A 19,623-nucleotide genomic window follows, 5' to 3' on the forward strand; every position below is an offset into this window, starting at 1 on the left:
CAGTCACATTAATAGCTTTAAAACACATTGATATTGAAACACGTTACATTTAAGTTGAAAAACGAAATAAACTTCTTTTTATATTTTTGCCTCTGCTAAACTTTTCTCTCAAGCATGAGATCTTTGATTATTATTTGCATTTGCCCACACACCCGCCTGAGAATTATTTCTTACCACCTTCTTATAATGCATTGTAGTCCGAATCGTGGCTCTGGATCTAGGCCGTTGAACTGAAAATCTTAAAACTATGCCTTCTGCTACCGCGTTTGTCGGCTGTAGAAAAAATGCTTATTATAATTTACGCGGGAGAATTCTTCACTTCCGCGTATTTTATAAATTAAGATTGCCACGTAATGATGTCTATGGCTGCAGCGGCAGCAGCAATTGTTGCGCTAAAAACCATTTGAAATACAGGTATTTAAAGGAAGCGGACATGAGATAGGGCTCAACTCTTACAAATAAAAATGAATATTAACATGAAAATAATATATTATCAAATCAAGATTACAATTGATCTTACATTCAACAGCACTCGCCAATATGTCCGACTTCTCACACCGAAGACAAGAGAGAGAGTGAACAGATAAAAGAAGACAACTGAACAGTCCTTTTTCACCTAGGTAGTCCATTATTGTCAGAGTGCATCCATTTTATTCTTTGCACTCGAAAATCTCTAACAGAATTTTATATAATAATAATAATAATAATAATAATAACAATAATAATAATAATAATAATAATACATGAGAAAAATTACCTACAGCCTGAGCGGTCAGTATTCATATTTAATATCGAGATAAAGTCAATTTTATTTGTTTTTTAAATATCACGTTCGAGATTTTTGCAATATTTCCACTGGGGCACAACACACACACACACACACACTCGTATACGCACATTGTGCAATGTTTCACTTCTGTATTAGTTATTAAAAATGTTCATATCAAATAGTGCACAGTCTTTCAGTAAATATCATCTCACATACAGCGTACGCACACACCGTAAAAATTATGTAATAAGTGTAACAATATTTACACTGAGTAAAATTCATCTCTCTGTTTTATATTTCACTAAAAACATTGTTTACGTCCAATATTATACTAAAAAAATTCTGCATCGTTAGTAAATTTCATCTGTCTTTGTTTTATACTGCATTAAAATAGATTGAAATACCATACTGGCTCATCAGGGAATTTCAATCCTTTCTGTAATGCTTACTTTCTACAACAAAAAACATACATTCCGCTAAAAGTAAGATACCAAGCAGGTGGGTGGCAATTCATTTTAGCTTTGAATAAGGCTATGTACCTGACCAGGCCCATAACGCTAGAAAACGCGACAAAACGCTAAAATACTATGCTAAGCAGGGAAGAAGTGATAGTTGAAGTAAACAAATAGGCATAAAAATATGTCATTTCAGTCTTTGATCGCTATTTTTTATTTTCGGTGACCGGTTTCAGGATAGTTGCCCATCTTCAGATCTGTTAGATAAAGTTAAAAATACAATTAATAAAAGAGATATATTTACTGATAGAACTATCGTAGTTTACAAAAAGAAATTTTGGAACGTATTAAATTCGAACATACCATATATTGCAGTTACAGAGTAACCTGTCAGTACAGTACTATTGGTTCGCTGTCATAACTAAAGTAATTTTTAATCTGTTAAAACCTTAAATCCCAGTTTGGAGGAACCTGATCGGCAAAAGTAAAAAGTGCCCTCTATCTGCAAAAATTGTGCATATGTACTCAGATCTTATTTTTTACCTATTGTCGCCACTGCAGTTTACCCAAGTTGAAAATGAGATTCAAGCAAGGATTGAGGTACACAGGGACGAAATCATAAAGACACATAATAAGAAAATTACTAATCTGTGTAGAGCAATAGCAAATGCAGGGAGGGAAACAGATAAAGTACAGTGTGTACATAAATTTTATGACAGAACCATTAACCTAACAGATATTGTTTTTTATAATGAAGAGCAGAAGCTTTTGGATAAGGGGCTTAAGCATAAGCCGCGAACGAACTTGCAAGATAGAGACATCAAGAGAATGATCGCAGAAGTGAAGGTAGCATGTAGGGACGATAAGATAACTAAATTCCAGGAGACATGTGTCGCCATCGAAGCCAAAGAGGCAATTGAATGCCAGAATACATTACGTAACGGTAATTATAGTGAGCTGAGGTTAGTGAAAGAAATTAACTTAAAACTGGATTCTAACAACGCAATCGCGATTAAGTCAGATTAGGGCAATACCTCAGTTGTGATTTACGAAAAAGATTATGAGATAAGACAATGAAGTTTTTTCAAGAAAATGGAATTAAAGAAATCAAAAAAGATCTAACAAAGAAGTTTCAGATAGCTTTAAAGGCTAGGGTATAAGCAATACAATTTTTACTCGCTCCAAGTGAAAAAGCTAGTGTTTCGCGAAAGGAGTGAAGGATATTGCAATTCCAGAGGACGGTGGCCTATCCTCGTTAGACGTAGTGAACCTCAACACTAATACACCAATTGCAGAAACTTTCCAAATTATAAGAAAAAAACCTGATAAAAAATAGGGCAATGAGCATCGGTGAAATCGTCGAACTCGTGGACATGCTAGAGTTCACATTGAGTTTTAATAGTTTCGTCTGTAACGACAAGGTTTTATTCAAGATGAAGGTTTAGCTATGGGAAACATTTTAGCAGAAATTTTTGTGGATGAATTTGAGAACAAAGTTTTCAGCTCTTTTCCAGAAATTAAGGAGAAGTTTATTTATTACAGACGGTATGTTGACTGTACTACTTTATTATTCAAAGGGAAAAAAGAAGAAATAGAGGAAATGACTAAAGTTTTAAACAAGCAGCATCCAAAAATTCAATTCACGCTAGAACTGGAGAACAATGGAGCGATTAACTATTTAGATTTGACCGTCATAAAGGAGGAAGGTGGGCACGTTTTCGGCGTCTATGGAAAAGACACTTGTTCCGACAACATTATAGAAGCGACGTCACACCACCCGGCACAGCGTACTTTCTTGCAATGTGCAACAGAACCTTGAGGTTGCCACTAAAGGAAGATGAGTTGCAGAAAGAACTAGGCATTATTAAGCAAGTAGCAGCAACTAAGATTTTGCACGTATGTTTAACAAGATCAAAAACAAATCCGCGGGTATCGGTAATGATTCTAGAAAAATAAAAAAAAAGAAGTTTGTCACCCTGATATACAAAGGGAATGTGTCGGAAAGAATTGATAAATGCTTTCCAAAAAACATCGCTGTGGCATTCCAGAATGAAGGGCAAATGACACATAGATTAAGACATAAACCAGCAACGACAAAACAAATGAAATACAACAATTCCGGAGTATACAAGATCAAATGTGCTGAATGTGACAGTTACTATGTAGGGTAGACAGGGCGGAATTTTGAAATTCGATACAGGGAACATTGCAGTCATAGCAATCGGACAGCATTTGGAGCGCATGTAAACGATAGTAAATATGAAGTAAATATGAAGCTCGATGTTATCAAAAGTTTTCAATGATCTTGCGCTCATTTGGTGGCACTTCTTGCTTTGAGCACATCATAGCACTTCACTATCACAAACACAGCTCACTAAAGGTGTTCTGGCGTCGAAGTTTATATCTTACGCAGTCCCGCCGCCATTGCACAAATTCGTGACCTCCTTGGCCACTTACTGCACAGAAACACGTGACAATGCGTTGCCACCGCCAGTACTGAAGGACAATAGCGGTTGAAATTCGACTGTTGTGTAGTTGCCAATAATCATACGACTTTCCAAATGCTCATACGTCAGGCACTGAACGCCCTTCCCAGTGGAATCGATATAGCCACAGAGAGGGTAGTAAGTCAAAATTGTTGTTTTCACAAAACACAATCGATTCAGTTCGACATTTGAATCACACTATCCATGTCCCCACTAGAAAACATGTCTTTTGTGCCACGAAATTTGTTTGGTGCCATAAATAAACTGATATTTTATCATTTCTCTACAATGTTACCGCGTATAATTAGAGACTTAAAAGAACTTATACCATCCTGTGCAAAAATCGCCCATTCAACTCCCTTTTTCTCAGCAGCTTAACTGCACTATAAATTCATCAGTATTCTATTTGTATCATAAAATGTTTATCACTAGAATTATTCTCTTAAACGTAATACGAATTTATCCTGAATTTACACACATAAACTTTATTTAAGAGACTCCCAAAATAACGTTCATTTTCGAATTAGCCCACTTAATACACCCCCAAAAATTAGCTTGTACTTTACATGTAGCTACATGTTCTACTTCCACAAGCAAAATTTTAATGAGGTCTAATGACCTCCAAGCACCTAAATTTCTGCCAAAAATAATTAAAAAATACTAAACACCACATGAAAAACCCATCCAAGATACTACAAATAGTATGTTTGCAAACCCCTTGACATTTCCCTCAAATTTTATGTGCAGTGCAATTCATATTCCTCTCTTAGGTAAATAACGAGGTTAATTACGTACTGTTGCACCAAGATTTGTCTGGCCAATATGGAGACCCTTCACGCACTAAGTTGTGCCACAGTATATTTCACAACATCTTAAATTCACCAAATTTACCCTTTACACAAAACAAAGATAGACACCAAAATTCTTAAGAACCACACATGTAAAAACCTATATTTGTACACCTTTTTTTCATTCCACATTCTTCATTCACAAGATGCAAGTCTGCCACTGTTCCCTCTTATGACATTTACGTCGCCTGTGTATCTTTTGAATCTCACGTTTTTCCACTTCTTCACCTACTCAAATTCGTGCACTCTTTCCTCTTTCTTTGACATCAACAATTGTATTTAAAGGATGCGCGCTTTTAATTTCAACCCTCTGAACATTGCTCTCATTATTTTTCCTCCATATTTATTCTATACATTAAAACATCAAACCAACTCTTAATTTCATTATCACTATCAAATAATTCATTAATTCCATTGTTTACCCCTTCAAGACCTCTACTTTATACTTCTCCCATGCCCAGAAATATGGCATTAATGACTTCAGTGATTCTCCATACCATCTCCAATCATTAACTGAGTAGACGCTTTCTTTACTGCTATACCTTTCATTACTAACATCACCTCCTAAAAAATTTTTCTTTATTATCCACTTCTATATTCTCCCAATCTAGCTCTATATCATCTGTAGGATTTCAATCATTCTCAGAACCAGTTGTTTCATCAAATATAGTGTTCCCTTCCTGTGAAGTAACGATATCAGTATCACAATTAATCACACTAAATATTTCATCTCCTTTACGCAAAACTTCACTTATTTCCGCCGAATCCCTATAGACTTTATTAAAATTAGCTCAATTAACATCCGCCGTTAACTCTTAAAATTCATTCCTTCAAACATCCAATAGACCCATCAATAAATTATACAAATCATCACCGATAATTCCGTCAACCTCCGCCGATGCACAATATCAACTGCCACTACTGTATCGCTCCACATTAGAATTCACTGTACACACGTATTCCGCCAAACTCGGATCTACCTCTGTCTCCGTAATATTTACTCTCCTCTCAGACGCATCCGCCTTTTATGCTTTAACATACAGTCTAAAACATTTTCACGGTCATCCTTCCACACCTAATCATAATTCATGCTTTCATCAAAAGCCATCGGTTCTCTTCCGTCAATGGCAATAAATGCACAACTCCTTCTTCCAGATATCTAAATCACTAACATCAACCTTCGCAACATCACCATCTAAATCAGAATCTTTACCTTCCTTTAACAATAAATCACCCACTTCCGTTGATACATAATGATTCTCTATCACCAGCTGATGTGACTATCGCTACGCGACCTTCACAAATACCTTCGCATACTTCCGTCTATACACCACAAAACTCACCTGCGGCTGATGAAACTACAGTTTCCCCGCCTTCACAGAGAGCTTCACCTACTTCCACCGATACAGAATCATCTACAGTACTTTTGCCCACATTACTACAACTGTTGCTTTAGACTAGTGCCTCATCAGAGTTCGTCATACATTCCACCTCCACCAAATTGAGATATGCTTCTGCCTCTCTTCTGATCAAAGAATTTTTCTTTATACATACATTCATTCCATCATTCACTTCTCTTTCGCAAAATAAATCCTCCAGCCCTATATTACCATTATGGAATCTCTCAGCACATTTTACTCCATGTATTGCACCCTCTTTACGTTGCGCTGCTTAAAATTTTTCCCAAAGTTATTCTTCCTTGTTATAAGCTCCATCTTTGAGATTTGTGGCTTCTTTTCCAATTTTCGACACTCACACAGTTTTTAAAATAATTTGTCCTTTTCGGCACCAGTTTATTTCGCCACATCTTGACCTGAGATGTGGCGATTTCTATTTATCCGACCTCGTGTTCTGGCATTGCATTTCGTGAGGCTCCTGCTCCTTTCATCTCTTCGTCTCGAAATTTTCCTTTCCGGTTTTGATTTCCCCTTTCAATATTATTGCTACCATTACGGTAATAATTATTTTCGTGACTATTATAATCCCCATTCTGGTAGCCATTTCCTTGTCTGCTATTCCCATTATGTGTCTTGATTTTCAGGGTCTGTTAGTTTCTCGATAAAATCAGAAAATTTGTCAATTGAATACGTCCGTCTCTGGATAAGATCCCATAATAAAAATTCCGTTTAGCATCTTTTGAGCGTCGTCATCTTCGTAAGGACGATTTATATGCGTCAACTTCGCCAGTTCACTCACATAAAAATCGCGCATCGGCGCACTTCCGGGTTTGAAACTTGGTCCATTTGCCTGGGCGGTTGACTGCACGAAGGTATCATGCATTCCTCTCAAACCGTTTGCCTGATGCCCTGGAAGATGTTCCATTTCATTTTCGGCAGAGGTTATGCTTCCAACATGATGGTGCACCTCAACATTCTGGAATTAATGTTGAAGGTATTTACACAGAATATTTAAAGGGAAACGGCCCGGATAGAGATGTCCAGTTGTACGACCTCCGCGTTCTTCTGACTTAAATCACCTAGATTTTTTCCTGTGAGGACACTTGAAGGAGCTAGTGTACTCTACTACGCCGACACATGCAGAAGAACTGATAGGGCGTGTTGATGTTGCGAAGAGTCCAGAGTTGTATGGTGCAGTGTTTGGACGTGCAATTGGAATCTCTATTCTTTTGTAAAAGTCATGCGATCATTAATACGGAAATCATTATTGTCACTGGTTGCTAATGCGTTAATCTGAGCAGGCGTACTCCATGTAGTACTAACGACTAGTAGATCTGAGCTATTTAACTGTGCAACCGTCTTTAGCATCTAGAAACTGATATTGCTTTTTTTCTGTTACTCTGTCATATGACAGGTCATTTGTTTCAGTTCTCTATTTCTGATCTGTCTGACCATGTTTATGTTAAGTTCCCCGTTACAATAGACTGCACTACGTAACTGTCGGATACGTATGGCTTAAAAAACAGTATGTGTAACAGTGCTATATGGTAGAATGAAATTGGCAAATAAAAACAAATACACCTCGACCTAGAATCGAAAACTCGACATCCTGCATGCTGACCCAAAAACAGTACCCACTGCATCAACTGCACAACAGTACGCCTGTATTCTGAGAGAGGTAGTTACAATACATGTTATTACAGGGTTGCCAGACTGCCAATCTTTAACGTCCATTTACTGCCGGAATTATGGGCAGGGCGAAATTTTGTGACAGTCCTTCTTGTATTGCTAGTATGTGAGGAATAACGCTACGAAGTCCGAGTGCGCGAACTTTTCTTCATCCTGTATATTGATGTGTAATGTTATGGCAATGGTTGCGTATGGAGTAGCAATACCACGAATCTTTGGTTATACTTCGGAACTCATGTACTCGTCCTTCTTTCTACGCTGGTGTAGTTTGCTTGTACCCGTTGTACCCGACAACACGCTCAAGTTTATTCAGTGGCAGACAATGGCGAATCGAGTCTGGGAGCGTAAAGAGACGATAAGTATGGGCATGATCATAGGACGCGCTGGCGAGCTTAAAGCGAGTATACAAGGCTCACAACAGAGATAAACTTTACAAGTCTATAACAAAGTTAATGCAGTTTACCTCAGGTGACTGCTGTGGACGAGTTTGACTGTAAATACAAATGCCTATGTCAATACGGTCTTTCATTCCTAAAATGTATCACAAACATGACTGATATAATATGGCTGATAATTGTAGATTACAAAATTCCAATTGCTTGGGTGAGGAATTCATTTACAGACTAGAAACTCTGGTCCGTTGGAATTGACTTAGGCCGTTTTTAAACTGGCTTTCTATCTTTACCAACTTGATGTTAGGAATATGAATGTATAATTGTGTTCCACTGTGAAGGACACTATTCTGATTAAGACAGATGTTCTGGCATGAGAGACAAGAATACTCTTGCAATTTCTTGTTCTATGAGAGTGCACAGAACTGTTTTGCTGATGTGCATTGGAGGTTTTTAAGAATTCTGTTAGAATGACTGTTGTTTCTTTAGAAAGTTTATCTTCAATGAAGGGGAAAGAGGATGAGATGAATCTTCTACCTTTACATTGCTTGTGGCCTTGAAGTTTTGGTAGCTATACAACAGGTTGCATTCCTCAAGTCTACAAGGAATGAATGTACGTAAAATAAATTAATACTGTTGTCTTCAAGAGGTTCTTGATTGACCATTTTGGTGTTAGACATTTAATTTTACTCTAAGTTTTTCATGTGGTGATTTATATTTAATGTTTATTTTTGTCAACTTTTATTGTTTCAGAATTGCATAATATTTGTGTTTGTAAGATTAAGACTTGAACTATTTTCTGTGAATCATATGTAGGCCTGTTGAGTAGTTGCCTAATCTGTGTTTGTTATTATGGAGTTGTCCGCCCCTGGTAGCTGAGTGGTCAGCGCGACGGAATGTCTTGCCTATCGGCCCGGATTCGATTCCCGGCTGGCTCGGACATTTTCTCCGCTCAGGGACTGGGTGTTGTGTTGTCCTTATCACCATCATTTCATCCCCATCGACACGCAACTCGCCGAACTGGCCTGAAATCGAAAGACCTGCACCAGGCGAACTGTCTACCTGATGGGAGGCCCTAGTCACACGGGATTTTACTTCTGATCTCTTATGTGTTGCCGTCAGGACATCAAGCAGTTTCTGGATGGGGCAGAACACGGCGTCATCTACTTCAGCCTAGGAACCAATGTCCGCAGTAATGCGATGTCAGACTGGAAGCGACAGGCATTCATTGAAGCGTTCCGGGAGCTGCCCCAGAGGGTCCTCTGGAAGTGGGAGAACGACACCCTTCCCGGTCGATCTGAGAACATCATGGTCACCAAGTGGCTGCCACAGCAGGACGTACTAGGCACGTAACTATATCTGCATATTGTATATATCTTAGCCTAATGGTAATCGGTGACACTCTAAATAATAATCTCACTGATGCAACAGTCTTTTCTGCACAGATGATAAAGTTTCTTCTTTTAAATTATAGCCTCTTTCCAACAGCTCCATTCATCATTACTACTGAATGTTGAACACACCAAGTTTTATTGCCAATCGTTCGCTGTTGTGTATCACTTCTCATCAGCATGTTTATCAATACCGTCATGAGAAATTTCCACTGTCACATTACCTTTATTGACCTATGTACCAGCAGATTCGCAGTTCTAACGTAGAGTGTTCTCATTGCGATAATAGCAGTGTTGACTTCTGCTACTCATCAAAGTGACTGATCGGTTAAACAGTTTGGCAGATCGCTCTGTAAATCCATACATTCTCACATTGCGTTGTTAGTCACTGGCTGTATTGCTCATTTGACCATTATTGTTGCATATACACATAAAAGTCACAAATACTCTAAATTATTCGAACAATGATGTCATGATACTTTACACTCATCACAACAACTATTATCGCGCGGCAGTGAACCAGTTGCAATTACAATCACTTGAAAAATAATTCCACACAACTAAAGTAGAATAAAATACACTCTTGATCTACGCAAATCTTTTCCCAGACACATTTTTTCTCAGACTGATGCCAACCCCGTGCGCCATACCTTTCCCGAGATTCACCTCTCAAAAACTAGCTAATGAGAGGCCAGAAAAGGACATGCCAATAGGAGACAAGAAATCGTATTTGTCACTCGTTTCACATGATAAACCGTGCACCCGAAGCGGGATAATTGGAAACCGGATTATATGCATCATAAAAACCTTATAATATGCATGAAAATGCATATAAATGCATAAAAAGTTCTGTTTCCATACACTGCATTGTGTGTCTCGAATAAAAGTTTCCCAATATATCAACAACGCGTTTGAAATTTGGCAGCGTGTGGCCGATAACCCCAAAAGACATTACATGTTGTCAGTAATTCCACATGTTTTTGTATTGATTGACCTTGAGAACATTTCAAACGTGCGTAACATTAGAGGCATTGACCAATGGTGCTCTTATCGATGTTTCGAGATTAGGCCGCCAAAGAGTAAAACCTGAGCTCAGTTAGATGTGGTCTTAACCGATAAGTAAAATGCATTTGCATTAACTAAGACAAAATTTCATACTCAGTCAGAGGCAGCTATTTAGCACACATTCTCGCTAATCTCGTCAATGGCTCGATTGGGAACTGACGCGTTGTTGGCTGAGGTATTTGAATAAAATGACAGAATTTGTGAAAATAAAATTAGTGTATGAGTATAGTTTATTTCTCATAGAGCAATGGAACAACGGTCCTTGTTGATGGTGGTGCGTATTCTTCCTATTGCATCTGATACGCATATAAAAAGAATGCAGTGAGTTCAGAACGAAATTGGCTCCTGAAGTTTTTGCCATTCACGAGCCGCACTAATTTAACACCACCATCAGTTCTGTGGTTCCCGTATCTTATAGAAGCGAGAACAGCAGATTCAGAGTTCAGAGATGATGGCCACATCATATGTACGAGGGAATATCGGAAAGTAAGGAACAATAATTTTACTATAAAAAAGTTTAATAGGTAACAAAAAAATCACAAATGAACTTACTTATCTACTTTCTTACGTAGTCACCAACTTTGTCAACACATTGGTCCCATCGTGCTACGAGTTTCAGAATGCCTGTTCGTATAAGTCCGTTCGGTTGGAATATAGCCATCTGCGGACTGTTGATTTCACTTCTGCATTCGTCGCAAAGCGTTGGTCGGGCAGGATTTTCTTCATGAGACTAAACAGATGAAAGTCCAACAGTGCAAGGTCCGTACAGTATGGTGGACGCTGGAGCACCTCCCACCCAAATTTGGCGATTTTCTCACGAACAGGAGCAGCAACATGGGGGCGAGCACTAACTTCAAGTGCCGTGAACAATATTGTTCACTGCACGCAATGATGAACTGCAGATATAAGGTTCGCAGCTGCACACGCCGGTCGTTCCAAGTTGCTGCGTGGCTGCAGCCGTTAATAGCCACCCGGAGCGTGGCGAATCACTAAGGTACCTCCAGTCTCTCTTGGAAGAATGCACACCACCTCGAGACATTGCTTAGATCTACACAGCGGTTCCCATAAATGACACGCATATCCATGTGAATTTCACTCGGTTTATTTTCTTTGGCACACAAATATCGAGCTACGCTTCGCTGCTCTTTACAAGTTGACGGCAATATCATGGGTGCTATTTGTGTTTCGTAGCTCAGGCTTGTCACACTAGAGATAAATAAATAAATAAACAAAGCACCTCTGTAGCACAAATTTCACACTACATCGTCTTGAAATTTCAGTCACTGAAGATGCTTCAAAAACAAAAGAAGTGAAACGCGTATGGCAATAAACAAACTACCTTCAGCTAGTTGCGCAGACGGAACAATTCTGCATGAATTTTGAAGCAACGAAGGAATGACGGAAAACAGAAAAAACGACGTTTCAGGATTTCAGCTTCAATACCAGGGTAGAAAAAAATTATTATGCGTTGCTTACCGATCCTCCCTCGCTATTTGAGCTTGTGCAAAGTATCTGCAAATAATCTCATGGACGCGTTTTGCTTATAACGGAATGAAATCAATGGCCGAATGCGAACTGCATTTGACAAATGGCCTCACTTTATCATCATCTGCTGACCTCACGGATTCAGCTGGGTTTTCTAAATAAAACTATTACAAAAATCATAAATCATGTACCGCTTAATAATCGCGGGGAGCACATTTCCTTTTAATTGAAACATAAATATACCCCCATTTTAACACATTTAATTATAAATCAAAACAAATACTACCACAGAGGGACTTACATAAAATACGCCAGCTTACTTCGATGGAGACGAGAAGAAATAGTGCTTCGCTCCTCGATTACATTTTGTTATGAAAAATTTGAAATTATTCCTTCGATTCGTTTCAGCCATAGGTTGATTTCCCTGATATCGTTGACCTGAATTAACAGTTCAATCGCGTTTTATCACATTTTTCAAAGATGACATGAAACATTTCCTTAAGAAAAGAGCGTACATTTGTGCAAGGAAATCACTTCGGAATATTTTTTTTTATTTCAAAAAGATGACTTTCTTCAAGTAGTGCATCCGGAAGAAATTTACTGGACTTTTCTTGTTTCTATTGTTGTATACTTGCAACACGGTCATTTTGCGTTTTTAGTTATGATACAAACATTTCCTATCAGTTGTTTGCTGCAATTGAATTGTGTGTATTACATATGCACACGTGGAAACGTAAGCAGCCACTATCGCCGTCATCCAAACATGGTTTACACTACAGCTTTCACTTTTCCCGGTCTGTTTGAGAGTTTCAGCTGTGGCTAACAACACTCTGCCTTACAAACACTTCCCTCATTAAAGTTGACAACGGAGAGGTGGACCACAGTTCTTCTTCAGCATAAAATTTGTGTATTTTTCAACTTTTTTGACCTCCAGCGGTATGTTCGTGTAGAGTGCCATACAAACTTAAGTATAGTGTATCACTGAGGCACTGCCCCTTAAAAAAAGACATATGATAAAATGAAAACATATATGCGTGGTCCATCTCACCCATAAGTGTATGGGTAAGGTCGATCAATGGTCTTGGACAGAAGAGCACGTAAAAAAAAAAAAAAAAAAAAGCCAGACATGAAGATGGGAGTCAATAAAAATTTCAGATTCTTGTTTTGAATATGTTTAATTAACATTGGCTTTTGTAATGAGTTGTTAGTTCTGTTCAAGCATAAGTCTGTCTTTCTCTCACTACAGCAGCTACACTTATTACCAAATGTTGATCTGAACAGGGAACACACTGAATCCAATCACAATTTTTATCAGTTTCTTAGTAGAGTTTACCACATCCAACACATTCATCCTAATCTGATTCATCAAAGTTATTTTCATAATCTTCTACAGTGTCTGCACAGGTGAGATACTTGCAATATCTCATCGAGCATCTTCAGTCTGTTTTTCGTCTCACTGCTATCTCCATTTGGTAATCATTTCTTGCCTTTTTTCTGTTTGCTTTCTATTATTATCCCTCATTTCCTTTACAGTTTCAATATTTCAAACAGAATTTAGCCCTCTGGATACAGTTGCTGCCTTCCTCTTAAAAATAATGGTTTTGTCAGTGGAAGGAACAGGTGATATTTCTTCCAAAATTTTTGTCTCAGCTGGCTTTCAGATTGTAGGTGGTAATCTTTGAAGTTTTAGGTTTAGTAGAAGTGGCTTCCGAAGCTGTGTCAGTGAAGGAATTTGACTTTTGTAGATAACTCTGCCCTTGTGATGTGTTTGGTTCAAATGGTTCAAATGGCTCTGAGCACTATGCGACTTAACTTCTGAGGTCATCAGTCGCCTAGAACTTAGAACTAATTAAACCTAACTAACCTAAGGACATCACACACACCCATGCCCGAGGCAGGATTCGAACCTGCGACCGGAGCGGTCGCTCGGTTCCAGACTGTAGCGCCTAGAACCGCACGGCCACTCCGGCCGGCGATGTGTTTGGGATCAGTAGCTCTTTTGACGAGTTTTGAAGTAGTTGGCTGACCTGTGTACAACATTCTGTCTTGCATTTGTTACCACAGACATATCTTCCGACAAATAATAATAGTCTGGGACTGCGGCTATCTTCAGTGGGTATACTGTGCATACCTTGAGCTAAATTTAATTGTGTAGAACTTCTCTCGCATGAAAACAAGTAGTCCATATCTCCCAAATAACATTGGTCCATCGCTCCCAACGGTCTGGGAAAGAAGAACCACCACCACTTTTGTCTGTAGGCAGCCAACTCTGTGGTCATTTTATATTTGTTTCAAACCCACACATTTGTCAGCTTCACAGTAAAAAAACTGCATCAATATTATACAAACTAAGCCTTAATATTGCACTTATGTAACTGCACGATAAAACTTTTCGGTTTATCACAACAGAGAATCTGATTTTTCTGCATAACTAACACGAAAATGACAGCAGCACTTCTACACTACGTTTCTTGACGAAAGAGCTTCCTTACAAGTAGCGGCAGCTGCCCTCCAGCGGCGCATTTGGGAAACACACCACTGGTCCGTCTCATCCACGGGTCCAGCTCTCCCGGACTTATCTTTTTTTATTGCTGTACTTATAGACACGCCCTCAGTTTTAAATTCTTCTGATGTCTGTGATCTGATGAAGATGGGAGTACTGGACAACATCAGTCACGGTGTGGTAATGGACACGTCAAAACACGACAGCTTCCTTCTGCCATTGTCTCAAATTTCCACGCCGATACATCTTATTACGCTCATTACACACAACCAACTGAAGCATGCATGTGCATATCGCTTCACTGCTACGACTTATGTCATCAGAACTTGATTGTGATCATCACGAAATTCGGCTCTATTAAGCGGGGGACTAATATTTTTACAGCGAGCTTACGTGGACTTAACAAGTCATCCTAAGAGGGTGGAAATCACGTTATCCGACAAAGAAACGTCAATATAACTGTTTTGAAGACTTTTGTAACATTTTACTTGTTTGTGTGTGTTACAGCTCATCCAAACGTGCGACTCTTCATCACGCAAGGTGGCCTGCAGAGTCTCAATGAAGCCACGTACCACGCCGTGCCGCTGCTGGTCATCCCGTTCTTCTGCGACCAGGCGCACAACGCCGCTAAGATACAACAGACTGGGGCTGGCGTCCGGCTAGAGTACAGTGACATCACCAAGGACGCCTTGCTGAGGAACATACGGACCGTCCTTCACGACTCCAAGTAAGCTAATTTACGCTTTTTTTCGTAAGTTACGACCATATTTTAACCGACATCTTAGCTGAGAAAGGTGTCATCAAGACTTAAATTTGTTCAATACCTCCGACGACTACGTACAAGGTGTTACAAAAAGGTACGGCCAAACTTTCAGGAAACATTCGTCACAAACAAATAAAGAAAAGATGTTATGTGGATATGTGTCCGGAAACGCTTAGTTTCCATGTTAGAGCTCATTTTAGTTTTTGAGTATGTACTGTACTTCCTCGATTCACCGCCAGTCGGCCCAATTGAAGGAAGGTAATGTTGACTTCGGTGCTTGTGTTGACATGCGACTCATTGTTTTACAGTACTAGCATCAGGCACATCAGTACGTAGCATCAACAGGTTAGTGTTCATCACAAACGTGGTTTTGCAGTCAGTGCAATGTTTACAAATGCGGAGTTGGCAGATGCCCATTTGATGTATGGAATAGCACGGGACAATAGCCATGGCGCGGTACGTTTGTATCGAGACAGATTTCCAGAACGAAGGTGTCCCGACAGGAAGACGTTCGAAGCAATTGATCGGGGTCTTAGAGAGTAGTTCCAGCCTATGCCTCGCGACTGGGGAAGACCTAGAACTACGACGACACCTGCAATGGACGAGGCAATTCTTCGTGCAGTTGACGATAACCCTAATGTCAGCGTCAGAGAAGTTGTTGCTGTACAAGGTAACGTTGACCACGTTACTGTATGGAGAGTGCTACGGGAGAACCAGTTGTTTCCGTACCATGTACAGCGTGTGCAGCCACTATCAGCAGCTGATTGGCCTCCACGGGTACACTTCTGCGAATGGTTCATCCAACAATATGTCAATCCTCTTTTCAGTGCAAATGTTCTCTTTACGGACGAGGCTTCTTTCCAACGTGATCAAATTGTAAATTTTCACAATCAACATGTGTGGGCTGACGAGAATCCGCACACAATTGCGCAATCACGTCATCAAGACAGATTTCCTGTGAACGTTTGGGCAGGCATTGTTGATGATGTCTTGATTGGGCCCCATGTTCTTCCACCTACGCTCAATGGAGCACGTTATCATGATTTCATACGGGATACTCTACCTGTGCTGCTAGAACATGTGCCTTTACAAGTACGACACAACATGTGGTTCATGCACGATGGAGCTCCTGCACATTTCAGTCGAAGTGTTCTTACGCTTCTCAACAACAGATTCGGTGACCGCTGGATTGGTAGAGGCGGACCAATTCCATGGCCTCCACGCTCTCCTGACCTCAACCCTCTTGACTTTCATTTATGAGGGCATTTGAAAGCTCTTGTCTACGCAACCCCGGTACCAAATGTAGAGACTCTTCGTGGTCATATTGTGGACGGCTGTGATACAATACGCCATTCTCCAGGGCTGCATCAGCGCATCAGGGATTCCATGCGACGGAGGGTGGATGCATGTATCATCGCTAACGGAGGACATTTTGAACATTTCCTATAACAAAGTGTTTGAAGTCACGCTGGTACGTTCTGTTGCTATGTGTTTCCATTCCATGATTAATGTGATTTGAAGAGAAGTAATAAAATGAGCTCCAAAATGGAAAGTAAGCGTTTCCGGACACATGTCCACATAACATATTTTTTTCTTTGTGCGTGAGGAATGTTTCCTGAAAGTTTGGCCGTACCTTTTTGTAACACCCTGTATACTAGTTTAGTTGTTTGACCCTTGATGGGTACCAAGATGACTTGCTTATGCGGAATACAAGCAGAAACACCCTCAGATGTAATTTTAAACTCGTCAAGTTGAACTGTGTGTGGGCAGGGATAGATTAATTTTCTTTGCAGGAGCAGTCGATACGAATGTTTATAAAACCTCTCGATACTAGTTCATATTTGAATTAGACGACGCGCATGCGATCAGATATAAGTAATTGTTCCACTCAGCATGTGTTGTATCTAATAAAAGAATTTCTTTGAGCTACAGGCAAGTATCAAAAGTCTGTGGAACACATAGTAATAGAGATTCGTCATCGTATCCTTTATTTTGAAACAAAGGAATTGATTAAAACGGAACTAATGATCCAAATAACACATATTACGTTTTTGTTTTTTACTGCATATTAAATGTGCAGTGCGTACTCAATACGTTCCAGAAGGTTTATTACTTTTCTTTTATACCGACTTTTTTTTTAAATATCGCACCATGTCAGTCCAGAAAATTGCTTAGCAGTCGTCGAGTGAGCCAGTTTGCGCGTTTGCTACCTAGGTTTTTGACATTTATATTTGCAGAGCTAGCTGCATGTTGGTAGAACATCCTTGCAATTTCTCGACATCGCTTTCCGGACGTGATACATCAGCCAGTAGACGCAGTTCTCACGGTAGACAATCCCTAGGAAGGTGGAGAGCCAGTACCAGAGCCCTATTCTGAATTCGGTGCAGATGTTCGATGCGGGTGTCGGCAGCGTTGCCCCAGGCAACTGCTGCAGGCTCAAGGAGAAGTCGTATGTGACGTATGGAAGCTGCCCTAGAAGATGGAAGAATCAGCAATGATCAACGGCATGAGGGTGCAGGAGGCATTGGAAACCACTGCGTTAAAGACGCGTAACGTGCATCCATAGGACATGTGTGTTGTAATTGAAAAAGTGTCATGATTATCACTCCATTGGCAAAAGATTTCGGACTTAGTCCCCCTTTCTCATCTCCGGGAAGGAACTTTCAATGGGGGAGGTGAAGACTGGAAAAAGATTGAATAACCAATTAAAGGGTGACGTTCTACGAGTCGGGGCGTGGAACGTTAGAATTTTGAACGTGGAGTTAGAAAATCTAATATGGGAAACGCTAAGGCTCAGACCAGGTATACGGGAGGTCGGTGAAGTAAAATGGAAGGAAGGAAAGAATTTTTGGTCAGACAAGAACACGGTAATATTAACAGCAGCAGAAAATGATGTAAGGGGAATAGGATTCTTTATGGATAGGAGCGTAGGGCAGAGAGTGAGTTACCGTGAATAATTCGTTGACAGGATTGTTTTCATCGGAATCGGCACCAAACCAAACCGACAGCAGTAGCTCTGGTATATATGCCAACGTCGCAAGCAGAACGTGGAGAGAGAGAGAGAGAGAGAGAGAGAGAGGAAATTATGAAGATATTGAAAGGGTAATTCAGTACGTACAGAAAGATTAAAATGTTCAAATTCAAATGGCTCTGAGCACTATGGGACTTAACTTCTGAAGTCGTCAGTCCCCTAAAACTTAGAACTACTTAAACCTAACCAACCTAACGACATTACACACATCCATGCCCGCGGCAGGATTTGAACTTGCGACCGTAGCGGTCGCGCGGTTCCAGACTGTAGCGCCTAGAACCGCTCGGCCACTCCGGTCGGCGATTAAAATGTAATAGTTTTAGAGGAATGGAATTAGGTTGTACGAGAAGGACTAGGAGAAAGGGTTACGGGAGAATACGGGCTTCGTAGTAGGAATGAAATAGGATTGTTCTCATCAGAATCGACACCAAACCAACGCCGACAGCAATAGCTCTGATATACACATTAATGTTGCAAACAGAACGTGCAGAGAGAGAAAATATATGTGGACATTGAAAGGGTAATTCATTACGTACAGAGAGATAAAAATGTAATACTCATGATGGACTGGAATGAGGTTGTGGGCGAAGAACTAGGAGAATGGGTTACGGGAGAATATGGGCTTGTTATTAGAAATGAGAGAGGGGAAGGGCGTTAAGTTCTGCAGTAATTTTCATCTAGTAATAGCGAATACTGTGTTCAAGAATCACAAGAAAAGGCCGAAAGATACAGGAAAATTCCAGTTAGATTGCGTCATTGTCAGGCAGAGATTCCGAAATTAGATATGGAATTGTACGGTGTGCCCGTGATGAGTTGTAAATTGAGATCACAATTTAGTAATAACGAAGAGGAGGCTGAAGTTTAACAGACTACTCAGGAAGAATAAATGCGCAAAAAAGTAGGATACGGAAATAATAAGGATTGATGAGATACGATTGAAGTTCTTTGAGGCTATAGATACTACGATAATGAACTTCTCAATAGGAATTTATTTGAAGAGAAATGTCCATCTATGAAAAGGTCAGTCGGTGAAGTTAAAGAAAACCACAGGCACAAGGAAGATAATTGCGAAGAAGCAATGCGTAAAAGTAGAAACACTTCAGCTGATCGAGGAATGAAGTACAAAAGCCTTCAGGAAAACACAGGAATACAGAAATACAACTCACTTACAACTTAAATGAATAGGAAGAACAGACAACCTAAAGCGAAATGGCTACATAAGAAATGAAAAGACATCGAAAAAGATATGATTGTCGGAAGAACTGAGTCAGCATACAGAAAGGTAAAAACAGTCTTCGCTGAAATCAGAAGCAAGAGTAGAAACATTAAGAGTGGAATGGAAATTCCAT

At 39.8% G+C, this 19,623-nt stretch overlaps 1 protein-coding gene across 1 annotated transcript in view; it reads left to right on the forward strand.

The window, feature by feature from the left end:
• Positions 1 to 19,623, forward strand: part of LOC126455855 (UDP-glucosyltransferase 2-like) — an 82,986-nt gene that overhangs the window by 44,165 nt on the left and 19,198 nt on the right. The window contains exons 5-6 of the mRNA XM_050091617.1: positions 9,159 to 9,381; positions 14,988 to 15,207. Of these exons, the coding sequence (XP_049947574.1) occupies positions 9,159 to 9,381; positions 14,988 to 15,207 (443 nt within the window). The remainder of the gene's footprint in view (positions 1 to 9,158; positions 9,382 to 14,987; positions 15,208 to 19,623) is intronic.

This window comes from Schistocerca serialis, chromosome 2, assembly GCF_023864345.2.
Source record: "Schistocerca serialis cubense isolate TAMUIC-IGC-003099 chromosome 2, iqSchSeri2.2, whole genome shotgun sequence".
NCBI lineage: Eukaryota > Metazoa > Arthropoda > Insecta > Orthoptera > Acrididae > Schistocerca > Schistocerca serialis.